Source organism: Caloenas nicobarica, chromosome 10 (assembly GCF_036013445.1).
Source record: "Caloenas nicobarica isolate bCalNic1 chromosome 10, bCalNic1.hap1, whole genome shotgun sequence".
NCBI lineage: Eukaryota > Metazoa > Chordata > Aves > Columbiformes > Columbidae > Caloenas > Caloenas nicobarica.
Genome location: NC_088254.1, coordinates 3480652 through 3507845, shown reverse-complemented (window position 1 = coordinate 3507845; position 27194 = coordinate 3480652). Strand labels below are relative to the sequence as shown.

The 27194-nt window shown below is 52.5% G+C and overlaps 2 protein-coding genes across 3 annotated transcripts; both read right to left on the bottom strand.

Annotated features, from left to right (window-relative positions):
• Positions 1 to 10303: 10303 nt before the first annotated feature.
• On the bottom strand, positions 10304 to 13147 carry LOC135992488 (zona pellucida sperm-binding protein 3-like). The gene is made up of 9 exons (XM_065641687.1): positions 12740 to 13147; positions 12032 to 12150; positions 11844 to 11947; positions 11487 to 11664; positions 11291 to 11411; positions 11092 to 11183; positions 10876 to 11021; positions 10507 to 10626; positions 10304 to 10410 (listed from the first exon to the last, which is right to left on the bottom strand). The coding sequence occupies exons 1-9, from the start codon at positions 13145 to 13147 to the stop codon at positions 10304 to 10306; spliced, it is 1395 nt and encodes a 464-aa protein (XP_065497759.1).
• Positions 13148 to 17773: 4626 nt separating this feature from the next.
• Positions 17774 to 27194, bottom strand: CD276 (CD276 molecule). 2 transcript variants are annotated; one of them, XM_065641776.1, is made up of 8 exons: positions 27141 to 27194; positions 24522 to 24661; positions 22857 to 23201; positions 22179 to 22475; positions 21239 to 21379; positions 19920 to 19961; positions 19404 to 19439; positions 17774 to 18439 (listed from the first exon to the last, which is right to left on the bottom strand). In XM_065641776.1, the coding sequence occupies exons 2-8, from the start codon at positions 24559 to 24561 to the stop codon at positions 18417 to 18419; spliced, it is 924 nt and encodes a 307-aa protein (XP_065497848.1). In that variant the 5' UTR covers positions 24562 to 24661; positions 27141 to 27194; the 3' UTR covers positions 17774 to 18416. The 2 variants fall into 2 exon arrangements, with proteins under 2 accessions (XP_065497848.1, XP_065497847.1); XM_065641775.1 differs by lacking the exon at positions 27141 to 27194 and adding an exon at positions 24806 to 25069.

Here is a 27194-nt window from a genome sequence, read left to right as displayed (position 1 = left end):
CGCACGGATTTCGGGGAGGGCGGGTGGACGGGGGGACTCTTGGGGAGGGACAGAAAAATATATATATAAATATATAAATATATATTTCAATAAATCGATACTAATAATAAAATCGACATGAAAAGGTGGCAAAGAAGACAAATGTCCCCACTACCTACCGGTCGTTTTTGAGGCTCAGGGAATTTTAAACTGGTTTTTATGTGGACAGAAGCTTCCGATCAATAAACCATCCATCATGGAGAAATAATAACAATAACATATATATCATATGTATATATGTGCCAAAGAAGGGAAACCTATATGGAAGGGAGAGCCAGTGGTTGTGGCTGGGGATGGATGGGGATGCAGGGATGCTGGAGCAGGGGTGGCTGGACCAGGGAGGGTAAATATTCCTCCTTGGGACTTTTTATCCCTGTTTGGCTTAAAAAGAGCTGGTATGATCTGCTTTATTGTCTGAACGTCCAGTTGTCACCAGCGCTGCCACCTCCCCAGGTGCCACGAGACCCAAGAGGTCCCTACTTCTGGTCTGGCATTTCAAAAGCTGCAGCTTCAGTTTGGGGGTGGGGAGAAGTGGATTTGCTCTAAAAAAATGAAGGAGTCTGGGCCTCTAAATCCACGCTTGGCGTATTTTTTTTCGCTTCCAGGTTTTGCCAAAGCCTCCAACATCCAAAAGCAGCACCAGGTCCTGGAGATGACCCCCTGTGTCCTCCCCATCAGCAATTCCTCCCGCAGAGCTGTATTTGCACCACCAGCCCTCCAGCACCCCTGGCACGATGGTGTTTTTCCCAAGCCTGGCAGGAAAACTCCACCACCTTGAGTCCTTCTTTTTAATCCGGGTCAGAGATGTTCCATTTCAAGCTTTTCCCAGTGTCACTGCAGAGCCAGGACCCTCACTGCCACCCTGCTACCACAGGCAAAGGGTACGACAGTGACCAAAACTCTCAGAACTCAACCCAAATCACGGCAGGAGAAAAACCTTGCAGCCAAATTATTGTATGTTGAATTTTTTTTTTTTTTTACTTTTTAGGGCCCAAGGGACATGGCTTCACCTGGGGATGCGCAGAGCCTGCAGCATCCATCTGGGTTCCCACCGGGACATCCCTGGGAGAGGGAAGAGCCCCGCAAAGGGGGAAAAAATGATGCTGACGATGCTGACGCATCATCTTCCTCAGCATCTCCCCCCACCCACAGGGCTGGGACCCCAAGGGAACAACCAGCCCCTGTTTTTTCACAAATAAGGCCATCAAAGGATGGGATGTCCCCATCCCACGTCCCAAAAAGGGGACAGCTGGGCTCACCCAGCACCGGCACAGGGAGATATGGGATGGGACAACTCTGCTCCCTCCACTACTTCACATGTCAACAGCTGGTTACTTATTTATTTTTATGAGCTTTTTACAGCCCCATTGTAAAAGCATGATTAATAGATGTAGCTTCGTTCTTTAATAACTCCTCCCGAAGGATGCCAGGAAGAGGACGAGGGAAAAATTGAGAGCAGCCAGAGCTGCAGAAGGAGATGCTTTTCAGCTGATCCGCGTTTGGGGACATCTGCATCGCCTGCAGCCCCAGAATGAGCTGCAAAAGCAGCCAGAGGGGAAACTGAGGCACAGCGTGGGATGCAAAGCTCAGGGCAAAGCTGCTCAACTTGCAGCTGGGGATTTAAAGCCAAGTTCTGCAGCCGGGTAAGGGACATGGGTAATATCTTCTTTCCCCCACGTTTCTATTAAGAATGAATTTACAGCCGTGCAAGCTTTATTTCATGCTCTCCGATAAATCCAAGCAACGGCAGCTGGATTAACCTTTCGGGCCTACAGATGGAAAAAACACCATAAAAAGGGTAAATAGAGAGGGGGCAACTCTTCCACTCCCCTTTGCTCAGGGTAAAAGGTAATAAAAGCCACTGCTGATATACAGAGAACCGCAGGCCATGTCCTTGCTGCTCCTCTGCACACCCAGAGGGATTTTGCTGTTATCATTTAGCAGGAAAACCTGCTGGTTTGGGGGTTTTTACAGTAAAATTCAAGGGAATGGGAGTGATTATTGACACAAACATGGAGGAACTGTTCAAACTAGTTACACCAGTAACAAAGTTATTATTGACATCATTAATTTCACTACCATCCTCATTATTAATGATGAATTAATGGACTTTGCTCCTGCAGGAACAAGGTCCCACTCAGAGTCACTGCTCATGGCTGCGGGGAGCGCGATGGGGGATGGAGCCAGAACAGGACTGGGAAAACACCTTAACTTTCTCTTGACACAATATATTACCAAATTAATAAGCCTTTCCCCCACAGCATCCCACATCCTCCATCCCCAACCCCTCCCTGGACCCCAAAACCTGCTCACAAGCACCCAAAACAGCAACCAGGGAGTCACCGGAGCCATCAAAGGAAAGGCCAAAGGGCTCCTGTTTCCTCCAAGAAGCAGTTAAAAAAAGACCGCAAATAAAACGAGGACACAGCCCAGCCAAAGATCCAGAACGGCGGGTACCTCTGCCACACATCCTGCTGGTTTTTGGCTGAGAAGGATGCTTGGTGACTGCTCCAGCTGGAGCTTTGCTGGGCTTTAAAGCAGAATTGCAGCTTCATATTCGAATCCTCCAGCTCTGACCCTCCCCACGGCGCCTGTTTGAGTTGACCCGAATTACGAGAGGCTCTGCTGGGGTTTGCGTTTTGAAGAAACTCCTCTGGTTCTCACCCAATCCCTCCAGGCTCGTGAAATCCAGCTGGAAAGTTTCCCCTCAGAATAAGCAGTCTCGCTACATCTCGCTTCAGCGAGGGCTGAAAATAGACCCCGACTGCCTGGAGACTTCACTCCTGAGCTTGCTGACGTGAAAGGCAGCCGTCAAAGTGGATAACGGGATATTTTCCAGCCGAAGGAAGAGGTTGAGCTTGGGGTCAGGCTTTGGGAAGGCCAGTTCTGCAGGGGATGGGAGCCCGAACTGCACCCACAAGTCCCTGTTCTCATCCAAACCACCCCCGGGAAGCCAAAAGTGAAGATGTCTCCATAAACAGATGCATCTTTTTTGCTCAAATCTATTAGGATCTGCTCTCAGGGGACTGCAGCAACCTCTCCCCCCCACAGAGTTGGGCTTGATTTTGCATAGGCCTGGCTCAGACCAGGCTACAACCTGGTAAAAGCATCCCCAAATATTGAACCCCCTGCACTGCTCGGGGCCGGTTGCTCGCTGTGGCTGGAAGACAAATGCTTTGTTTTCGAAGGGAGAGGCTATGCCTCCTGCCTCTGCTAATGTACAGCATCTTGTCTTATTTGTTCCTCGCTGTTCCACGGCTGAATTACCGCAAGTGATGTACCGGCGCTTTGTACGACGCTGCTTCTTCAGAGCTGGAAAAAGAGTGCTCCTTCATCCTCGCTTGCTGGCTTTCGGGAGTTAAATCCATTTCGCGCTCTGCCAGGTGGCCACCGAGGCTCTTCCCTCCTCATCCTCACCCTTCCATCCAGGGCGCTGCTCTCCATGGGAAGAAAAGGAGCATTCCCCCAAAAAACGACAGTCCCGGGAGCTCAGGTTGATTTGGCTCCATGGTGCAGCAAGCCGGGGTCGCATCCGCCGTGCCTCTCTTATCTCCAGCCTCGGGGGCACATAACTTGCCAGCGGCAGTTCTCTCCTCGCAAGAAAAGGCTGCACGGGGAGGAAGCAAGGAGCTTCGCGCTGTGCAGAGCGCTCCCACGCTGCTCACAGCACCCCAAAACCGTGCCCACCCCCAGCACAAACCCAGCCGCCTCTCCCTCCCCGAGGAGCTCTCACGGCATCCCGCATCCCTTCACCTCCTCACCCCCAGCCCAGCGCATCCCCATCGGAGGGGGAAAGCGGCTTCAGGGGCACCCCCAAGCCACATATCGGGGCACTCGGTGACTCACGGATTCACCCCGATGCAATTTGGCACTAAAACCCCAACCGGAGCAGCTCCCCTGCTCACACTCCTCTGCCAACCAAGCCCTCCTGGCAGCCACGGGATGGAGATGCATAAGCCCAACCCAGCCAGACATGGGCCTGAAACGGGTGCTCATGGCCACGGTGCGCTAATTAATCCTCGTTTGTGCCTGGCACTTGCCAGCCTGTAATTTCACAGCTTGCCGGGGGCCTCCGTACCGCAGGATGGCTGCTGGTCGCTCTCTGGCCAGGACAGCTTCCCTGTCATTATGCTTGGGCTGATAACCCCAGGATGGAGCAGTGGCAGAAGATATCTGATGGAAAAAAACCAAAACACAAAAAACAACACAAAAATATAAAGGGATGGATGGGGAGCTGGGCTAGATACCCAGCAGCGGGCAGGAGCTTTCAGCAAGAGAGAAAGGGGGGAATGAGGAGGAAGCCGATGTCAAAAGGAAGCTCGGAGCATCAGGAGGGTGGTGAGGATGAAGGTCTAAGGCAACAGGGGTAGAAGCCAGTGGGCAATGGGCATGGCTGGAAAGCAGCATCCACGCAGCCCAGCTCAAGCTGGGACCGATGACCCCAGGCTGAGCTTAAATGGGCTCCTGAGGCCACAGGCAGGGTGTGAGCAGATGTCCCAGGAGAGGATGCCCAGACCATTTAATGTCCCTGGGGTGGTGGGGGGCCAGATTTGAGGTGAAAGTCTCTGCCTGACCTGCTGAGCTGCTCCGGCAGCTCCACCAGCACCTCCAGCCCAGCAAATCCGCTTCTCCAGTGGCTGCTGCTCCTGGAGCTCAACCCTCCGGAACCTGGATTCCGCCCTTGCTATGCCAATGGGAAACGTAGATTCGTTTACTACGTTATCTTGCCTTCTAAAATGAATTTTCTGGGTGCTCTGCCACCACTGGGTGGCAGTGGGAACACGTGTGTGCCCCACGCAAGGGCTGTCTCCATCCCATCACCCCTTTGAGACCTGGCATGGCATGGTGGCCCCGTGTCACCTCACCTCTGTGGGTGGATGTTGTCACCACCCCGTGTGCTTCACCCCTATGGGGGACACGGAGACAAGGCAGCTTCAGCCTGGCCGCATTCTGAAGAGCATCTCCCCAAAAAAACCCACCAGAAAAGGCAAATTTAAGGCCAAAAGTGCTTCTTACCTCCATGCCCTGGCAGTGGCAGCAACCTGGGTCTTGCCTTGACCATGGGATGAAGGGTGCTTGGCCAGAGCATCCCTCATTTGCAGGGCAGCACCCCCATGATGATCCCCAGCCCCCCCAGAGCCACCGGGTCCAGCTGAGCCCACTGAAACGCATCCGCACCAGAGGAGCCCTGGAGGTACTTGTAAGACAAGGGCTGACATGCTTGATGGGACTTCTTAATTAGATCTCGCTAAACCAAAACGCACCGGGGCTCCCCTGGCAGAACAACATCAGACAAAACATTAATCACGCTCCAAATAAATAATTAAAACTTTGGGTCTCTTAGAAGGAAGGAAAAAAAAAACACAAACCACACACAACACCAAACACAGACCACACAAACAAGAAAAATCAAAAGCATCAGTGCCAGCCCACAATATGGAGCAATGCTGCTGGGTCTGGCAATGGGGAGGGAGTAGAACTGTATCCCCAAAGCCACCTGAGCCAGGTGGGATACAACACGCTCATGAAAATCTGTGCCCAAAGTCCCAGGAGGTGTCAGGATGAGGTTGGAGACCTTGTAACTTCACACCTGGAGTTGCGGGATTATATCCCCATCTCAGCTGTACACTAAATAAAAAAATATGGATTTTTAAAAGGTATTCCCCTACTAGTTGGTTCATGCAGTGTCCCAGGACATCATCACTGGTTCACCTCTGGGGCATCATCCGTGGTCACCTTTGGGATGCTGGACAATGACCAAATCTCAGGTTTTGGCAAATGCCTGATGCAACACAAGAAAATCTGTTCACCCAGCACTTAAGAAACACTTCTGGGAAAACTCAACAAAAAAAGGCTTGAAAAAAGAAAGCACTCCCTTCTCATCCCCACTTAGCCGGAGCCAAGATGATTATTCAGTATAAGCAAGGCAGAGCTTAAATTATTCATGGAGCCATTTACATCAAAGAACAGGATTGAGGCAAAGCTCATCCTGTCCCCCCCCACCTCCCTGGCCACACCGGTGGGATGCAGGAACGTTCCTTGGGACCACACATCCCTCATCCCAGCATCAGCCTTGGCTAAAGCCTCTGGTGCATGTTTAAAGGGGGAAGAAAATAAAAAAAAAAAAAAGTATAAGGGGCCACAGAGTGATGTTTTCCCATGCGTGACCATTGAAATCACTTGGTACCAGCCTCCAGGAAGAAAACAGCTTTCTTCTTTACCTTTCCTACAATATATTTATTAAAGAGCAATCTATATTCAGTAAAAAGCAAAGCCAGGGTGACGGTGGGATGGGGCTGCTCCCCTTGCTACACCAATGAGCTGGCAGTTGCTGAAGAATGTAGTTTAGCTTCTGGTTTTCCTCCCCGTAAGGCTGTGATGCTACAGGGAAATAAGGTGCTTTCTGCCCAGGATGCTGCTGACCCAGAAAGTGGGCAGCATCCCTGACCTTCCTCTTCCTCCCAGCCCTTCCCCAGCACATCACTTGGATACAGTCTCTGGGACTGAAGGACTCCACCAAAACCAGCTTCATTACATTAATATTTACTGGTAATGAAGTCGGCTAGCACTTGAAACTCCAATCAAATTAGGGAAGCTCTAATGAACAAGAAGTAGTGCATTAATTCATTAGCAGGGAATTACGCTACGTTATCTCGGCAAATACAGCAAAACTTTAATTGACTGGCGGTGTTTTCAAATGGCTTTTGCTCCTTTTTCTCTATTTACACTGTGCAGTGTTTTTTCTGGCAGCAAAGACAGGAGAAGTGAATTAACTCCAACTCCTTGGGGAAACGCCTTTGTCTCTTGGATAGGAATAAATACCCAGAAAAGATACTAGAAATTTTCCTTTTCAGTTCCTTCGCGCAGGGAAAATGGATATTATTTACAACAAACAACTTAAGTGCTCAGGAAACACCTTTGCAAAGGTCACTGCCTGTAAAAGCTCCGCTAGCAGCATCAAGACTTAGAATAACATTCTAAGAGAAAAAGGAGAGGGGGGAAAAAAAAAAAAAAGTGTAGCAACTTCCTTGAACATTAATAATGTACATAATTGGGAAATTAGCCCTGAGACCCAGCTGCCACTTTGTATACACTTAATGCATAAAGTTGGGCATCAAAAAGTGACATGCTCTCTAGTGTCCAGGGACCTGTGCAGATGCACGGGGCTGAGAACAGGCACAACGTAAGAAACAAATCCCTGCACCCTTCGCATCCCACCCACATGTGGGGTGATTTCCACTCGCAAGAGCCATCCCACATTCTCTCTACACATACCTCTTCACTTAAAAACACCCCCCACGCAAAAAACCCCACCTTTTAAAAAACAGAGGGTATTTTTCCTGCTTTTTTTTTACAGTACAGGGAGTATTTATTTATTTTTAACAAGCTTCCCGTGGCTTCACAGGTCTCCAGGAGCTGCTGATTTAGGGACAGCTCTGCAGTAGAAGAGTGTGGCCAAAGCCCCTTACCTGGGGTCTAAGTGCAGCAAATAAAGGAGGCTGAGATCCCAAAGACATTTGGGGCAGAAACAAGATCCTTGGGACATCAGGGAGTTGATTCCCAGGGGTAAATAGAGGCTGGAAAGGAGCTCCTTGCACCACAGGGCATCAGCACCTGCAGCAACATATTTAAATGGCAAGGTCTGCACCAGACCCATGCAGCGTTTAAGGCAAGAGTGCTCTTAGCTTGGAAAAAAAAAAAACAACCACAAACCAGCAATAAATAAGGCTGGAAAGTCCTTGGGGTGCGCAGATGTAGCTCCCTGCAGCCGCAGGGCTCCACAAACCAGGTTTTGTTTGTATTTAATTACAAGGCAGGCGGCTCTGGGATCTTCAGTGAGGCCTCTTGCTTTCAAAACTGGGAAATAAACCCCTGAAATGACACTCCAGCCTCAGCAACCTGGAGTTTTCCATCACATCTGGAAGTTTAGGTAAAACAACAACAACAAAAAAAAAAGCAACCAACCTACCTTACAGACCAGGAATCTTTTGCAGAAAAGTCCCTTTTGCTGTAGGACAGGTGACAGTGCAATAAAGGGGACAGTCCCACGACCACCTGCTCAAATATCCTGCTTAAATATAAACCCTAACCCCAAGCAGAGGATAAGGGTGCACTGGTCTCAGGAAGTCTTCCATTAACTAATTATTTTAACCTGCCTTTAATTGTTCTTGCTGTCTGAGGTGGCTGTTAGTGCTCACACCACTTGCACAGCACAAATCTGCAAATGAACATGCCAAGCAGCTCATTTTTACCTTTAGATTCCTGTAAGAAGTACCTAATCATTCTCCTGTGTGGCAAATTATTTTTCTTTTAATTAATTGCCTTGAAGGCCACTTACAGCCTATCACCAACATCCCCATGTAACAGGGTGCTTCCAGCAAACTGGAGACACACGCGAATAACCCCCATGCATCCTTGTTCGCGTTATTAATTCCTACACATTGATTGCTCTGCCAGCATCTCCAGCTTTCTAATTAAGTCTTCACTCAGATGCTCATGTGTGCAAGCAAAATGAATGCTAATAAAGGCCAGAAGCAGCAGTTCTGGGACTGGGGTTGATGGGGTTCACAGGTGGGGAAGAGCAGGTGAGTTGAGCATCATCACCACCAGCACATACCACATATTTTCTCTCTTCAAGAGAATGAGAGCACCAGGTCCTTCTTGGTGGCAGATTTCACAGGAGGGTGGGAAGAAAGCAGCTTTATAGAGGGGTGAGGAGCCTTAAGACAGATGGTTAGAAGAGGACCATGCATGTGGGACCACCTGTGAAGGACAGTCTCCAGCACCAACAGCCCTTCGGCAGGGTGACATCCCAGCCTGGCCACACACTTCGCATCACAGTAAAAAAAATTCGGAAAAAACCTGAAGTTTTTAATCTTCTGTAGCTCCTTCAGGATGTAGCTGGTGCATAAAGCATGAAGACTGACAGCCTGATCTGGGAAGATTTCAGCCCAAAACAAAAGCTTACATAGCTGCCTCATTTTTCCACCTGATTATTTCAGATCAGCTGCTTAATTTCTTGAAAACAGAAGCAGAAACATCTGCCCTAAGCAAAGACATCCCCAAGCTTTCCAACCCATCTTGCCCAGGGAGGGTGTTCCTGCTCCAAGCCCATGGAGCACAAATGCCAATTTAATTTCTCAGTGCGAGAAAAAGCTCATTTACAGAGCTGTAGCTGCACTCAGGCTTTGTTGGAGGATGTCATATGGAGAATCAGCATCACTAGATTGCAGCCTAATGGTTGGGGGTTTGTAACCCAAAGAGCTTCAGGGCAGAAGTACCATTTCCAGCATTGACCTGCCAAATCTAAGTGATGCCTTTAACAGCAGCAGTTTTCCAAAGACACTAGCAAAAGCAAAGGACCAAACAGCTGAGAACTGGGGCTGCTGGCATTGCTCTGAAATAAGTTTGCTGCTTTGCACTTCTTTTCTTTACTCTTTATCCAGGGCCAAGAGCAGTTTCCTCAGCTCAGAAAAGGCTGTTGTAAGCACCAGGTCTTCGACTTCCCTATTTGTCCTCTTTCTTTTAATTAGTGACCAGCTCCACCTCCCCATCCAGCCACCACCCCCTGCTTTCTATACAGCCAAGGCCATGCCAACCAGAAGCAACACCCATCTTCAACCCTTCTCCATCTCCAATACCAAGTTTTTGCCAGCTGTCCCAGCAGCAGAAGCCATGCTCAGCCTCAGCACCCACAAAAATCCCAGGATTAGAGCTGCCTCCTTATCCAGGCTACAACAAATCCAAGGCAGAGCTGCTGTTATCATGTTCTCCAGTATCATCCCTGATAAGGAGGAGCAAACAGGACTTCTAGAACCAGGAACCCATTTAAGATCATAGAGTCTTCCCTTACTCACCTGAAAACAGGAGCCATACCTTGTTTGCAGACAGTGTTTTGGATTCCTTGCTGTCAGGCGCAGTTTTGCAGGCCAGGCATCCACCATCCATGCGACCTCAACAGGACATTTGGAAAGTCCTCCTGCAGAGAGGCACCTTCCATCTCCAAGTGCTGCAGTTTGGGAGATGCTTTCAGGTTGCAACAGCTCCCCACATCTTTGGTTCATTGGTGGCTTCCCAAGAGCTTGTGGCCACCCCCCAGTAGACGGCTTATCTGTAGGATGGTGCATGAGGACAACCCCAGCTCCCACTTGAGCAGACCAAAGGTTGACTGCTGTCCCTCCTCCCCACTGAGGACACAAGGAAAGGACAGAAACATTTCTCTTTATTCAGGTTGAGGAGTTACAATTAGGCTCCAGGAGGGCAGCTACATTTCTCTGCACCCAAGAAACAATCCAAGAGCAGTTAAGCTCAGCACAGTGGCTGCTGTGAGCAGAACAACTTGGACCAGCATAGGAAGCCCTTCAGCAGCACCTGGAAAAGACAAGAGCCACTTACCAGATCAACCTGGAGTCACCTGCCATTAAGACCTGAAGACACAGTCAAACAAACAAAACCACACACACATACCATGTGGGGTCTTCCCTGCTGGCACAAGACCTCCTGAGGAACTCCTTAATCCCTGAGCTGAATCCAGGATTAATAGCGGTCCAACTGAGACTTCAGCCTCTGCTGCCCTTGAGGACCCACCTGAGAAGAGATGGACATGAATGAGTTCACAGGAGAGGTAATTCCTGCTTAGGCTGGACTTACGGAAGAGCAGCTTTCTAGTAGTTTTAAATAGAAGGACATACAGATACAGTTACTTGCCCAAGGACACTGGAGAAGAGCTGGGTTTGTCCTTAAGGCAAAATACATTTTCTGAAGATCTTCCAGCATCTTGGGCCATCCCAACCTGGAGGGTCACCCTGCCTTGGGGGTACATTTTGGACACCCTACCTTGCTTGGAAGAGATGTCTCTCTTGGATCGTCTCGCTGGCCATCTGGCCAGAGGGTTAGTTCTCCCAGGGTATCCTCCATACAACGGACAGCTGCTGGTCTCACAGCAGCTGCAGATGTCTCCAGTACCCTCCACAGGAGCCCACCTGGAACAGAATTACCTGTAAGGCATCTTTCTCCAGGCTGGCCCCCTCCCTACGTGCACCAGCTACTCACAGGCTGCTGGCTTTGTTGAAGGAACAGGCCTTGTTCAATGGATTTGGGGCTTGGTCAGCTGGGGAGACCTTCAGGTGGCAGGTGATGTAGATCTGGAAGAAGAAATTAAACCAACATCCAAGGTTAATTAAATTCATTCATGCAGAACAGCACAGCTTCTGAACACGCCAAGGGAAGAAGAGTGGCCACCACATCTCACCAAGTTTCCGTGATCTCCTGCAAACTTGAATGCATCAACCGTGAACTGCAGTGTTTCCTGCCTCGGCCTTGGAGAGATGAAGGTTGAAGTGGTGTCATCTGATCTCCCATCCACCAAGCACCTAGACAAGGGTCAGAAGTCAGGGACATCCCAGCCAGCTGCAGCAGCACCACCCAGAGAGCCCCGCACCCCTTACCCGCTGAGGTCAATCAAGGCGTATCGGGGAGAAGAACTCCTGTCAGGACTCAGAGTAGCAACACAGTCATCCACAAAGAGCCTTAGAGGTACATGGTCTCCAGAAGCAACATCAGCCTGGAGGTGCAGGCTTTCCCCGAGCTGGAAGCCATTGGAGAGCCTCTCGGTGCTCCAGTCATCTGGAAGGTAGATTCAAGCTTACAGGTTAATTTGGAGACTCTCCCTTGCACATGGGACATCATAACTGAGCAGCAACCCCATGTGCCACTTCTGCAAGGTGTGATTTTAGCCCAGACTAGAGCTCCGGGCTCTCAGCACGTGACCAAGAGAGACAAGGGGCTGCCAGGTCTGCACCCACCGTTCATGAGACGTAGGGAGAACATCAGCTTCTCCTCCGCCGACAGGGTGGAGCGGAAGGGAGCCCATGTGGGCTTGATGGCTTTGCTGCTCACATTGCCCTTCCTGAATGCAAGAGATGGGTGTTAACAAGGATATCACCATCACCTCAGGTGCATGGGAGGAGAGACACTGCCCGCATTTGCTCACCTGGGATAGTGACACTCAATAGGAACCACAGCTGCGTTGGTCCTTACAATGACCGGGTTACCAGAAGGAGTAGGTTTGTAGGACAAAATTGTTTTGTAGATCAAGGAGTCTGGGGTCATCTGGGAAGAAGATTCGGGAGACTCGATAAGTCAATAAAACAAACCAGTCAATCAGAAGCTCAGCACCACCCAATAGCCTGTAGTGGGACACACAGGTCCCTCAGGTGCAAAGGCACAGGGTGACCTCCACACTCCCAATCCAGTCCAGACAGGCTGCTGTGAAGCTTTGCATTGCCATCCCAGCCCAGGAGAACACACACTCACACATCCAGTTGCATCTAAGTCAGAAAATACCACAAGCCTTACTTGCTGGTGAGTGTACACCTGAGCTAAGTCCTCAGGACGGTACCTCCTTCCAAAATACTCCCTCTGCTATAGTCACACCACCCCTCGCTGGAGATCTGCTGCAACCAGCTGAGCCCCTTCTCATGGCAGCATTGTGCTCCTTCATCCCCAACCCTGTTATCACCTTTACTAGGTCATCTCCAGGACCAAAGATGAATTAGGCGGCACAACAGCACGCTGCTCTGTAGCAGTTAAACTGCCCGCAATAATTCTCATTCCCCCACCCAGCGCTGGTGAAAGCTCAGGGAAGGTCCGTTACCTACACAGCGATGGAGAAGCCCCTCACCCTGGTGTCCCATCTCACCTGCAAGGTGCTGCCACACTCATGCAGCCCGACCACGAAGGTCACCACGCTCTCAGCAACGTCCCGGGCCAGAGGGAGGCAGGCAGCCGAGCCCAAGGTCAAGTCCACAGCCTTGACCAGGCGCCCTGTACCAAAGAGGTCCCTGTGTACGGTGACCACAACCTGCGCCTCCTGGCACTGCACGGCCACGGGGTGCAATGGAGCAGCAGCCTGGAGCTGGGAAACATCCACCCATGCCCAGGGGGAGGGCTGGGAGAAGGAAGGGACACGGGGCCGGCTCCAAGAGGAGTCCCCCCGCACCCTCAAGACCCCCGAGTCCCTTTGGGGCAAACCCCATGGACTGTAAGATGCTGCCTCAACCAGCACCCAGCAGAACAGAGCTGCACTTAACCCGCCTCCAGACCCCATCCCGACTCCAGCAAAACCAGTTCACGGAGGAGATGCTGCTCAGGAACCTTTTATAGCAGCACTCCCAGCAGCCCCAGCCCAGATGGGACACACCTGGGGTCCCCACCCAGCCAGGAGCAGCCCAGGGCAATGAGTTCCAGCTGGGACCATCCCTCCCTCTCAGGGCACGGAGGGTGATTTCCCTGGAGCAATTTGTCCCATGTCCCTCTGTCTTGCCTGTTTGGGGTAGCAGCAGCCGTCATCACCTCAGTGGCCAATTGGGCACAAGCCCGTGTTCTTCTATTATACGAGATGGAGCCAATTTTGGCCACCAATGTGCCGAGGGCTCAGTCAGACTCCCACAAACGTTTCTCCTCTGGTCTCCTCCACAACATCAGCATCAGCAATTCCCCAAAATCCAGGTCCTGGAGCACCACTCGAGGTGTCACGTTCAGAAATGGAGAGCACTCCGACTGCAAAACCCACCTGGGCTCTGGCCTGTGGGTGTCGACAATCTGTCCATGCTTGATTTCATGGGTATCCGCGCTGGGTAATTGTCTATCGAGTAATGAAGGCATCATAACCAGCTTATGTGCATAGAAAGCAGAGGTACAAAAGCCGATCTTCCCATAATAGCAGCTGATAAGTGAATGGCAGGCATAATCGAGAGATTAATTGGCCCTCGTGTCTTAATGATGCTAATTGGCACAGCTGCTCATGTGTACAGTAGGATGACTAATGGCTCTACAGGGCTGAGCTGGATGAAGAGGTTGGGGGTCACCCAAAGCTGCTCGCGGTGGTGGCAGAGGCTGGTGAGTGATGTCCCCCCGACACGGGAGCAATGCCCCCGCTCACACCTGCTCTTCAACGGGCCGGCCGGACAAACCAGGAGGGTTTTTTTAGCCTGAGTGGTTGCATTTCTACCAGTGCTTTACATGGGCGTGCAGGGAAATGGGGTTTACTGGCTGAAGCATCTTCCTCCTGGTCTGCTGGGATCTGCGGGGTGGGTTTGGGATGGGGTGGCCGGTCGCTTTTAGGGGAGACCCCAGCAAGGAGCCAGATGAGCAAAGCTCCACCAAGACCAAGGAGATGCCCAAAAATTCCCAGTGGGATCCTTGCATTGGGCATTCGCTGGTGTCTCCCCAAAGCATGAATAAAGCCACATACACGCATGCCATCCTCTGCTGGCACGATCTCCGTGTCCCAGCCCCACCCCTGAAATTTTTATGAGTGATGAATAGATAATACAACCAGAAAAACCTCGCCGGTGGCTCGAGCTCTCTTTATTAACTCAGCGAGCAATGGGTTATCACCAAAAGCAGCTCATCCCTGTGCTAGAGCGGTGTCTTCTACCCCACTGGGACATGCCAGCCGGGTTTGCTCGGGGGAGCTCCTGCAGCCAAAGTCATGCAGGAGGATGAGAGGTGACACTTGTGCTGCCCACAGCCCCGTCATCCTCCCTGGCACTGAAGGTCCAGGGGTTGATTCACCCAACCTCCTGCAAACCATCTCTACGGGGAACTAGGTCCACAGGGATGGGTACCTGCACCCCGCACGTCTTTGCTCCTGCTCCAAAGGGAACGGGATGGAGGGGAATAAATTCAGGTGTCTGGGATGAAACACGGACGGGAGATTAAATAGTCTGAAAAAGCCTTAAAAAGTCTGAACCCGTTGGGTGGGGAACCACTTTTATTCTCGTTCAGGTGCAAGAAGAAACCAGTAGGCAGCAAACAATAAAAACCATCCACCACCTCCCAGCTCTCGCACCGCAGCTCGTGCCTTATCCATCACTGTAATCTGTATTTAATAGCCCTTTCTGTCTGCAGAATCCTCCGAGTATAGATTTCCTCCGGGAACGAAGGACACTGGGGGACATCTCCTTTTTGCCGCAGTGGGTTAACAGGAGCTTGGGGTCTTCTCCTAGATGGAGAAGACCAACGGCTGCGTACATCCCATCCACGCTCCTCGGAAAGCCTTGGGTTGAGCAGGACAAGTCCCACGGTGAAAATCTTGGATCCACGCTGTAGGAAGCAATATCCCATCCTCCCTCTGGGATGGGTCTCCTCCTGAATTTTTCAGTTTTCTTCACAAATTCAGCACCCGAGATGAGAAAAATCATCTCTCTGTCGGGTACAGCAAAGAACTGCATTGTCAGCGCTTTATTTACCAGGGTGCTTTTTCACTGGCGTGTTAAATACTGTATTAATCAGGGAAAGGAATACTTCTCCGGCAATATTTAAGCAACATCTCCTTACCTGAGACAGCACATGTTTCTCTAAGGCTCATTAAGCAACACCAACCTCTCTCCATCGTCCCCGAGAAAATGATGCTATTGTGGCTCAGATCCCACTGGCAAAAGCATTGCTGAGCGGTTTGTCTCACCTACTCTGAGTAATGATGGTAAAATGACATTGAAATGCCATCTGATTGTAAAACTACATGGAAACATCACCCCAATTCCCTCACCCCCACGCCAGCCCAAAGAGAAACGATTTCTGCTTGGCTAACATGGGAAAAAAGGGGAATTGGAGTTTGAAAATTGTATTGCTCATTAATTTTCCTGGCTGGATATAACTTCTTCATGCCAGGTAGGGGGTTTTTTAAGCGATGTCACTGTTTCATTTCAAATCTCTCTTAAACAACTTCTGAGTCACCGCGATAAATATTCCCTGTGCTTCCTTTCTGCTTCGGATCTCTTGTAACTGCTGATGGATAAATTGCTTGAGTTACCTGGGATAAATCACACAGGATATCCAAATCTGTAATTAAAACGTCTCTCAGCCGCTCTGCTAACTCTGATTTAGCGGGACCAGATGCACGGGGAATAACCTGCTTGGGACTGGGCTGTGAAAAAATGGGTCCTGAGAGAGAAAAACTGGCTCCAGAAGTGTTGACTCCACAATATTTCCTTGGGAATATCACGTCGCTCAGCATCCCCCATCAAAAGGATTTGGGTACCGGCACCGATGGCACAAATGGAGAGTTTTTCAAGGCCTTTTCTTGCCAAAAAGGAACTTTTGAGCATGTCAGCGCTTTGCATTGGCTCCGACTTGCCCCTGGAAAGCAAATGCCCCGAGCAGAGCTGGCGCTGAGCTGGGGGGTTTCCCCATCCCAGCTGTTGCACCAGGAGGAAACCAAAGGGAAACGAAAGAAAAACTGGTCATCCACAACAAGTCCTGGACTCTTCGACCAACTTAATTCTTCTTTTGGTTATTGCTCCCCAGGAAAAGCTACAAGCAGAGGTAGAAAGGGATTTTCGAAATTATAGATGGGGAGACTCATTCTGATGCTTTCTGAAATCACCTGCCAAATGTGATTTTGTTGTTTTTTCACCCATCGAGGGTGTTTGGATGAACTCGCAGCCTCGCCTGCTCCCGGGAGGGATAAGAGCAAACACGAGCGAGTTCCAGCAGCTGAGCTGCTGCCAGCTCTCCGTGCCGGAGCCTTCGCCCTTTGTACCTGTTAAATCCCACTTTCGTGACTGGAAACTCACTGTTATCGGGGAGTGGGAGGAGAAGGATGGAAATCCCTCAAATCTACCCAAAGAAATGCCCCAGAAAGCTCCCAGCTAGAGGAGACATCCCCAGGGATGCTGGCATCATCTCAGGACCTTTCAGGATGGACATGGGGACAACCCATCCTGCCACCCACCAAGGAGCTGGAGGTGGTTAACAGCTTCGTTCCCCCAGCCCAGCAGCTGGGGGATAAATAATATTAATGATACTTCCTGGCATGTCATTAAAAATTGCACTGGCGCTTAATTCAGGCTGTAGATCAAAGCCCCAAAATGAAATCCCCATCCACCCCATGCCCTAATCTGAGTTTGATACCGGCACGCTTTCCCTCGTCTCGCTGTAAGAAATATTTTTCTATCGAAATGCAGAGCCTGGCTTCATGCCCAGGGAAGGACGACTGAAAATAATCCTCCGCAGGTGATTTAGGAAGGTCCCTTCCCCATCAGCCCCCACTCACATCCCATCGATGGGATTAACCAGCCCGAATTTCTGAGCAATCTCTGATAGATGACAACGTCCCTTCAGGATTTTGCTCTTCGTTCTGCTGCTCGAGGTATTAAAATAAAGAGGAACAGGGGGAGGCATCTCCCCTTCACTGGAGTGGTTTTTTTCCCCATGCTGAGTAGGGATGAGGGTGGCAAAGTGCAAAGTGCTGTGGTAGTAACAAGGAACTGAGGGACAAACAGGGCAGGGCTGAAATGGGGACATAAAGGTTTCACTCTGGGAACTTCAATATTTAAACTAATTACAGCTAAAGCTGCATCCCGGAGACCACGCCAGGCCCAGAAAGCAGCAGCCAAAACAAGCCCCAAATTTATTTTGTCAAGGCACAAGGATCCCCTTTAGCTTCTGGATTTTAAATAAGGACAAAAACCAGCAGAAGAGCCGAAGGGCACAGTGGGGACTTCTCCAGCCACCAGAGCAGGACCAGGGACACGCCACCCCGGATGGGGCTTCGAGCAACCTGGTCTAGTGGAAGGTGTCCCTGCCCATGGCAGCGGGGTGGAACTAGATGATGTTTAAAGTCCCTTCCAACCCAAACCATTCAGGATTCTACGATTGCCTGGCCAGCAGGTCACCCCCAAGCCCTGCCTTTTAACTCCCTCCCCGCCCCTCAAAAAAATCCCCCAGGTTAATTTGAGGCAGGGGATACCCACCCCAATGGGATTTTGCATTTAAGGCAAAAATAAAAGTCCAGTGGGAGCCACACTGGAGTAACATGAAAAAATAATCGTCCCCATACGTCCCCGGAGTGACACATTCATTGGGGCCAAGAGCACGGGCTCTGTCCCCCCTGCGCCAGGGCATCCCGCAGCTCCCATCCATCTTCCCAGAGCTCCGTCGGTCGCTCCCAGGGACCCCGCTGAGCCCATCACCCATCCCAAGGCCTCTGGGCTTGGAAAAGGCACCGAAATTTGCCCTGGCAGGCGGCTTGTCTGGCTGTGGCCACCCAGGAGCAGGCACAGAGGGTGCTCGGTTGTTCTCAGCCCCACATGGGGACGGACAGACGGACGAGGAGGAGCCTCCACCCGCGATACAGCACCCTTGAGAAGGATGCAGTGGTCTTCGGGGTTCACCGGGGATAAAGAGACGCAGCCTCTCTCCAGCCCCAGGGCACCCCGAAGACACGGCCGGGGAAGGTGGAGGGTGACAGGGCCTGGGACGAGGGTGGCAGCAGGTCTGTGCCCTCCCCAGGGGACCCCACTTGTCCCCAACTAGGGACATCTCGGCTGGTCCAGGGCACAAGGCGCTGCTTGGGGTTGTCCCAGCTCCCGTCAATCAATTTCTTGCTCGTTATCTGAGGAGAGAAAAAAAGAGACTAAATAAAAATTGGCAAAGGCATTAAAAAAAATAACAGTTCACAGGTTAATGAGTTAATTTGGTCACCGGCAGCTCTGGGCTCTCCTTGCCCTGGAAAACTGGGATCCCCATTCCCAGGGCCTTAGGCAAATACGACCAGGCACATGTAGGGATGTTTTTATCCCTCCATCCATCCTCCTGGCTAGAAAACACCCCCACAGGCAGCAAACCCTGGGAAATGTTATTATTCAAGCTTCGTTTCTGCTGAAAAAGTGGCCGAGGAGCAAGCGGGAGATGTCTTGCACGCGAGGTTAAGCAAACAGGCTGCATCGGGGATGAAAAGCCGAGGGGCTGGGAAGCCAAGCACAGTCTGCAGCGGCTGGTGAGGGGGAGATAAGGGCAAAGAGGAGGAAAAAAAAAAAAGAGGAAAAGTGGAGCTGGTTGATGCTTTGCTAACAGAGTGAAGGGAAGGAGGAAAAGGCTTTTAAAGACCCATCGGGGTGGCAGGAGGGGGAAATTGCATTGAAGAGAAAACAGGGCTGTTAATAGAAGAGGAAGAGAGGGTTAAATTAGCAGCAATTCACTGGCAGCAGAGGCCAAGCCTCTGCCTTTAATAAGAAAGGAAATAAATTTAAAAGATTGAGATCTTGGGAGGAGGATGAGTCGGGGAGGAGCAGGGCTGACCAGGCACCAGGCTGGGATGGGTGATGGGCTGTTGGCAGCACCGAGGTTGGGAGAAGATAACAAAAGAAATAGGAGCTTTGACTAATTCTCATGAATTTCCACCAGAAATTTGGTACTGGGCTGCCGGTGGGGAATTCTGCATGGGGAGGGATGAAGCTCATGCCTCCCTCTCCGCAAGGCAAGGATGGACCCCAGCAACTCCCCTCCTCTTCACAAACTGACGGCAACGCTCAAAAAAAGACCCAAATTCCTCACAATGCCCCGGGCTGGGCACTCACCATCTTTGCTCTCCTTGCTCTTCAGTGGCTGCAGAGCTGCAAAAAGCAAACCAGCATACAGTCAGTCCCCACCGCGGGGGACGGGGGAAAGCAAGGAAACATCTCCCAGCCCCATTTTGGGGAACCCACCCCAGCTGCACCCACCAATTTCCATCTCAAACCAACCCCCAGTCCTGAAATCTCCCCGGCAGCGGAGCCAGCATCCCAAGCAGGCTTGCTCTTGCTGATAGAAGCAATCACTACACGTATAATTAACCCGTTTAACAACACCAGAGCACTACGAGTGCTTTTTATTACAAGATAGCACGGCTTATCATGGAGCTGCCAGCCTGAGGGGTGCATGGAAGAGCGGGGAACACGCACAGCGGGGCTGAGCATCACTGGAGGGTGCAAAGCACACGAGTGTTTTCTGGCATAGGGAACAGTGGCATGAACATGTGCTCTAAGGCATGTATATAATAATAATAATAATAATATTAATTAATAACAAGTATATAATGAGCATCATTCACCCACCTGTCTTGGATTCTTCCCCCTCCTCAATCTGCTCCTCCGTCCCTGCAAAAGAGCAAGCCGGAGCGTGTGAAGCATCTGCTGGGCTTCACCCCACCCTGAACCCCATTTTCCCAGGTTTGGTGGGTGTCCCTTGGACCGTCACTGTCCCCATCGCTGCACATCCCGGGCTCTGCTCGGCACCAGGCACTGCCGAGCTGCTGGTGATGCTCGGAGAGGAGGTCACTGCTACCCACTTGCACCCAGTACCCCCTCCCAGCACCCCGTGGAGGGTATTTCCCCCATCTCAAGGCTGTGCAGGGTCCCTGCCTGATTTCTGGCTGACCCAGAGCCACAGCAAAAGGTTATTGCTGAGGGTGTGCAGCTGTCAGTGCAAAACATTGCAGGCTGGGAGCCGCGTCCTGATGCTAAAGGACTGAGGTCAGCTGGCCCGGGGCCATCGCTGAGCTTCACAGTGCTGCAGATCCCCTGGCCGAGGAGAAAATACTCTGTTACAGAGGGAAAAAAATACATATATATATATATTTACATTTATATATTTATATATATATATATCTCTCTCTCTCTCTCTCTCCTGCAGATGGTTCTCCACAATCTGCCAGGTGAAAACGCTCCTGGACCCCACCACTGGGGACACCCCACAGCCAGATATCGCACTCCCCGGCAGAGAAAAGGGGAGCGAAGGGGGAGCCCCCGGGGAAGGAGGCGGCGGGTCCAGGCCCCGCAGCACGATGCTGGCAGGGAAAGGCTTTGGCAGGACGTGGCGAGAGAAAATAAACAAGGGAACGTCAGCAAAGCTGCTCCTGTAGCCATTTTCAGAGCGCAGCAGGTTTTTTTTTAAAGCAGCAAAGACTCCCCTTTTTGTGCAACCATCTCTCCATAATAAAAATACAAGTTTAAAAAAAAAAAAAAGGAACTAAAAAAGCAAACAGGAAAAGGATGCAGAAAACAAGAGCATGGAGCATCTCATGTTATTTCCATGTGTCAAAGCATGTGGCATTTCCATGGTGGCACCTTCTCAGAGGAGATGCTCCACACACACCCAGGTGTGGGTACCACAGAGGATGCTCGGAGCAAGATGATGAACGGGGGAAGATACGTTGGGTGGCAGGAAAACCAAGTATATGTTTGAAAAAGCCACCTGGAGCGATGCGTGCAACCAGCACGCAGCCAACCCCAGCAGCTCCAAGCATCCCTTCATTCTTTAAAAGATGCCTCCACCAAGAAAAACTCGTGCCAGGTAAAATTTGCCCCGGCTCCCCCCATCCATCACCCCTTGCAAGCCCCATCCCTTTTTGAGAGGGAGGTACCCACCACGTTACCTGCGTTTTCCTCCTCCTCCTCGCAGCTCTCACGGATTTTCTTCTGGCACACGTACGCCAGGACGATGAGCAGCCCCAGGACGCAGATGGCGAGTGCCACCGTCACCCAGAGAGCCACGGTGGGGAAGCGAGGGTGTTGGCCTGGCAGGGAGGCGGGAAGAGAAATACCAGCATGGTGAGCATCACTACCAGACTTAATATTCCGCTTAATATTGTTGTTCTTCAACTAAAACCTTGCCCCAAACTCTGCCCCTCCACAGACGTCACCTCAAGGCTCAGCATTTGCTCGTGCACTTGGCAGCCTGCGCAAAAGCTCCCCCTCTGCTCCCAACTAGCAGCATCCATGGGAGTTTTCCTGCAAGAGTTTGATGCATCCAGCCAAAACGTCCACGCTCCACCAGGGACCCACCTTCTCAATCCAGTAAGTTCAATACCAAGGGCAATTAAACGCAAATTAATGTTTCCAGGGAGCACACGAGGTTATAAAGAGCTCCAGGAGGGCAGTGGGAGGAGCTCGAAGTGAAGGCACGAGGTTGAAGGCGCTTGATGAACTCCTCCAACCTGGATTTCTGAAGCAGGATTGTCGCAGCTGGGATGGAGAGCCCCAAATGGAGAGCATCCCATGGCCATGTGCTAAGGAGAAGACAACTACCATGCCCTGCACTGGCTTTCTGGGGTGGTTTCAACTTGGATGAGGCAACCAGCAAAGCCAGAGACTAAGAACTGAAAATGCTAGTTCTAGCTGGGACACCAGCTTGGGGTGACAGGGAGGACAGCACAACTCTTGTAGGTCCATGGGTAGAGATGTAGAGCAGGGATATGGGGTAGCAACCCCCTGCGTGGCTCTGGGTCACATCAGGGATCCTGGTGCCACCACGGTCACCTTCTTGAGGCAAAGCCCACCCCGTCCTTCCCCCAACTTTGGCCCTCTCTGGCTTACCCGTGATGGTGACGGAGGCACGGGTCTCCTCCTGCAGCACCGGGTTTCGCACCAGGCAGGAGTAGGTGATGCTGGGCTCCACCAGCACCTGGAGGACGCTGTGCACGTCAAAGAGACCTTCCTCGTTGGCCACCTGGGACGTGGTGATGTTTTCCGTGATGTTGCTGCCCTGGCCATCTTGCCACAGGACGCTGGCCTGGGGGTAGCCACGGGAAGCGTGGCAAGTCACAGCCACAAGGTCTCCTGGCTTCAAGTCCTTGTTGGGCTCCAGGTACATAATGGGCTTGGAGTACGGAGCTGCAAAGGAGAGGACAGTCAGCATGAGGCAACGGAGAAGACCAAAGAAGCAGGATCTGGAGTAAACCAAGAGGCTGAGCAAGCCCCAGGAAAGACTCTTTACGCTAAGAAGACCAACAAGCTGAAGCCTCCTCAGTTTTCATTCATGTATGGCCATGCTTCCAGGTGGCCCCTCCACCATGGCACAGGAGGGAGCACCTCCCCCTGTCAGCAATATTTTGGGGAGATGAAGCTGGCTGGTCTCTATGAGAGACCTGACTTCATGGGGAGACCACAGCAAGGGTGGAGAGAGAAAGAGGCTCCACAGAGGAGCAAAGCATGATGAAGAACCCTTCTCTGTGGGGGAGACATGGAGGGACACCCCAACTCTCCATCTCTCACCTGCCACCTGCAATGTCACAGCCGCGCTACTGGAGTCCCGGACGAAGCAGGTGAAGCTGCCTTCATCTGAGACCTCCACACGTCGGAGGAGCAACGAGACATTGCCCTGGGCCAGCTGGTCATAGAAGAGGGCCGTACGGTTGGCGTAGTCCCCACCTTGGTCTAGCAGCTGGTCCCGGCCACCGGAGAAGCTGTGGACCAAGCGCTTGGTGTCCGTCAGCTGCCAGATGAGGGTCAAGTCGTCAAGGCTGAAGTTGGCGTCGGGGGAGAAGGAGCAGTGCAGGGTGGCATCTTGGCCAAAAAGAGCCACCACGGGCTCATCCGGGACCTGGACCTCCGTGGCACCTGGGGGAGGGTGGCGAGGGCAAAAGCACAGGGTGGTGAGACCTTAGAGAATCTACTTCCTTAATTCTCCATCCAGTTAACATGTAAGCAAATCGAGGGATGCCCACGGGAGGGACCTGTGGGCAGGTGGCAACTCAGAACCCTTCCTAGCACCTGCCCCCAGCCAAGCCCGCAAACCTGAGGCATCGCTGCCCTCAGCTGCAGCCACAGGCACCCAAACCTGCACCGCCCCAGGACACACAGCCCGTGTGGGAGAGAAGGTCGGTGGGTGACGGCAGTGGGGACACAAACCCATGTCCCCAGGATGAGGCAGCTCTGGGCAGGCAGGCGCTAGATGGCACCAGTGCTCCAGCACGATGCCAACTGGTGTGCCACAGCAAGATGCCAACCACATCCCGGTGCCACGGCACGATGCCAACCACGTCCCTGAGTCACCGTGGGATGCCAACCCTGCCGTTGTGCCAGGGATCAGTGCCAACCGTGCCAGGGCTGCCAGTCCCTTCATGCTCAGAGCCGGCCCCGTTGGCAGCGAGTGGTGACATCGCCCAAAACATACCCTGGGCACCAGCAGCGCTTCATTCACCAATTCCTCCCAACCCCAAAAGGAGGAGGAAAAGGGGAAAAATCTGACCTCGGACCAAGGATTTGCTTAATATTCTGACTTTAACAGAACAGAGCAAAGCTGTTACCTGCAGCAAATACCTCCCTGAGGATGAGCGCAACGAGACGTTCAATTTTAAACAAGAGCCCAAGTGAGGAGGATGAGGAGCCACAGGAAGGAGCTGGGCTGGAGAAGACCTGCCAGGGATCTCAGACAGGCAGAAGAAGAGTGCTCGGGCAGCCTCCCTGGCTCTTGGCAGACTCGAGAGCGTCACATCTCCCTCTGGCTAATAATAAAAGCCAGCAGGTTTTAGGAACATCACCCAGCCTGGCTGGAATCGCTGCTGAGCATCCCAAAAGGCTCCTGTCCCCACATTTCTCCCAAGTTGAGGTGCTGCAACCCGGGGGGCCAGCACATGGGGACAGAGCCAGGTAAGTAAGAAATTTTCAGGATTTGGTCCTCCCACGCCTTTGTCATTCAGCTTTAGCACACAGGAGATGATGTCCCTTGCTACGAGGGTGGCCCATGTACACCAGAAGCCATCACACCTATGGGGTGATGCTCTGGGCAGCTGGAGGACGACAAAAACAGGAGAAACACCTTGTGGGCGCTGCCGCCAGCTCAAAGGTAGCTTTCTCGGGATGAACACTCAGGACATCTCCTTTGGGCTTGTGACACACAGACAATGCCAACCCCAAACCCTCTCCAGCCTCACTCACCTGCCAGGCTGAGCACCAGCACTCCCAGGGCGAGCAGCATCCTTGGCACGAGCAAAGCCTGGGTAAGGAAGCAGACGTAAGCGCAGCCCCGGGGCGTCCTTCTCAAAGGGAATCTTCTCTCTTGTGGTAAGTGCCTTGAGCTAGGAAAAAAACAAGAAGGAAACACTGAGATGGTGCTGGGGAGCAGGGACAGAGAGCAAGAGAGGGCAGGAGACCGGGCGTCAGGCAGGGGAGCCCATGCCAGCCGTCCTCTCCGGCTGCCACATGCCAACCAGAGCCCCCACCCCGTCATAAAACGCAGGAGGGGCTTTGCCTCCAGCCTGGTATCGGCCCAGGGAGCGGTGCAGCCCCTGCACCGGGCAGCCGAGGAACCCGGAGGCAAATCTTGTGCCGGAGGAGTTGGCCGGTGCCCTGGGGAAGCCACGTGAGCCTCTTCCCCTCCTCGCTGCTTCTCCTCCCCTTTTGTTTCTCTCTTTCCCAGCTTTTCCCTGCAGCTTTTGGCTGTTCCATCCCTGTCCTCCAAGAGGAAGCAGCTCTCTCCCGGTGTCCAAAATGGCTAAAAACCAAACATAAGAGATTCGCAGATTCCTGGCTCCGCCAGAGGCTCGAGGACTGCGAGGTTCAGCCCTGCTCGCAGCAGGAAAGTCTCCGGCATGAGGTTGCCCCAAAAAATGGGGAATAAAACCAGAGCGTCTCGGAGCTGGATGTGGGGAGAGGCAAGGGCAAGCTGCCCGGCACCGCTGGCTACCGTGGCTCGCTTCCCGAGCATCCCTCCCTGGCCGTGCCAAGAACTTGCTGAGCCCCTCGTGACCCGCGTTCCTCCCTCGCAGCATAAACGAGCTCCAGATATCGCAGCCGGCGTCACCGCTGCCGTGTCCCATCCCTCTCCCAGCACATCCCAGAGCCCCGCTGCTCCGCCTGGAGCCTTTAACGCCAATGATTTTCGATGCAATAGCCGTATTTGCAGTTAATCAGTATGGTGACACCGGTTTCCCTGGGTGCAGCAGGAACAACTTCGGCCATCGGCGCCTTCCTCCTTAAACCCTCTTTAATCATGGAAATGGGCAGCCCCAAAGCTCTGCTCAGGTCCCAGAGGGGAAACTGAGGCACGACTCTGCCCCAAGAGCTCTGGGGTAGCATCTCCTCTCCTTCCCTCCTGAGCACGAGGCTCCTTTGGGCAAAATAGATTATCCAGCTTTTTTTCTTAACCCATATCCCTGACTCTCGCCCATTCCCAAGCCGATGAGCCCGGAGGAAGCCAAGCGCCAGGCAGCCGGGAAGGGAGGGAGCTGCAGGGTGACGGGGCATCACTCAGCTGCCCAGGCAAGGGACACGGTTACTCATCTCCCTTGGAGCTCTTTATTTTTCCTGGTGATGCTAAAATAAATTCTATTTTATCGTTTTCATGAACTATGAGTCCTGCCAGACCATCTCAGAGGTGTCACAGGGAGGGGACACCGTGGTCCCCAACCTTCCTTCCGCAGTTGGGAGCCAGAGGGGGTTTTCTTTGCCTTTCGGTGGGTGCCTCGCCTTTCCGTGACTCAGTTTCCCCATCTCTGCAGCCTGAGCCTGGCCAAAAGACGGGCTCTGCCCTGGACCTGCGCTTTCATCGTAAGTCAGGATATAACGAACCCCACAAACACATCCCTTGGAAGGGGGACACCCTCGTGCATAGCAAACCAGGGGGGCTGAACCCTCCATAAACCCAAGAAATAATTAAATCCTGTTACAAAGCGTCAGAAAAACATTAACAAGCCAGGCGAGCACCACCCACACCACGTGTGCCGGCTGTTGCAGTGGGACCTCGAGGACCATGCGTCACCCGTTCTCCTCTTCAATATTTACTATCGTGCAGCCAAAACTCTGCTTTTTTTTTTTTTTTTTTTTATAATACCCAGATGACCAGCTGCCAAATTATCACCCCCAGATAGGTGGAGATGTAAAGAAAACATCTGCTGGTCCAGGGACAAGTCCTCACCCACTGGTAAGGGTCAGAGTCCCAGCTTTTGTGGGTGCCTGGGCTGAGCCTCCAGCTTTGCTCCGCTCCTGCCCAGGGTTTGCGCCAGTGAAAAGCTCAGCTCTGCTCTAGACTATTTTTAGTCCCCGCTTAACTTCTTGGTGTGCAGCAGAAGCTCAAAGCGGGACCCTGTGGGGATGGGGGACACGGCAAAGGAGGAGTGGAAAGATGGGGTGCAACCTCCAAATCCCGGGTGGGGATTTGGGGTGCGATATGTGGCGGTGGGAAGGAAGGGACAGGGAAAATGGGCACAATCGCTTGGGGTTTTTGTCCCATGCGTGGGGTGGGGTTTAGTTCTACACATTAAATATGGCATTTTCAATTGGACGGATCTATAAGCACCCGGGGACGCTGCCATCGCTGCATCCACACGGTGGGGACCCCGCACCCCCCAGCAGCGAGGGGATCCCCGACACCCCCCCCCCCCCCGGCACCGGCTCCCGGTGGGAGCCTCATTCATTTCGCCCTCCCGGAACAACGCCCCGGGCTCCCGACCCCGCGGGAGGGGAAGCGGGAGCGGCGGGTCCGCGTCCGCCCCGCTCCCTGCCGCCCCCCCCCCCCGCCCCGCTCCGCTCCCCGCCGCGCCGGGCGCGCGCACTTACCGGGCAGGCGGCGCGGGACGGGCGGGAGCGCGCGCTCCGCCGACGGGCGGGCCG

What these genes read in the sequence shown, in the direction of transcription:
- LOC135992488 (XM_065641687.1), bottom strand. Translation starts at nt 13,147, where the DNA reads ATGGGGTCTGGAGGCGGGTTAAGTGCAGCTCTGTTCTGCTGGGTGCTG. An exon ending in AGTGTGGCAGCACCTTGCAG is followed by an intron (nt 12,151 to 12,739) that starts GTGAGATGGGAC and finishes TCTTCTTCCCAG; the next exon opens with ATGACCCCAGACTCCTTGAT. An exon ending in GCCTTGATTGACCTCAGCGG is followed by an intron (nt 11,412 to 11,486) that starts GTAAGGGGTGCG and finishes ACCCTTGTCTAG; the next exon opens with GTGCTTGGTGGATGGGAGAT.
- CD276 (XM_065641775.1), bottom strand. An exon ending in TGCCTCCGTCACCATCACGG is followed by an intron (nt 21,380 to 22,178) that starts GTAAGCCAGAGA and finishes CCTCCCTGCCAG; the next exon opens with GCCAACACCCTCGCTTCCCC. An exon ending in GAGCAAGGAGAGCAAAGATG is followed by an intron (nt 18,440 to 19,403) that starts GTGAGTGCCCAG and finishes TTCTCTCCTCAG; the next exon opens with ATAACGAGCAAGAAATTGAT.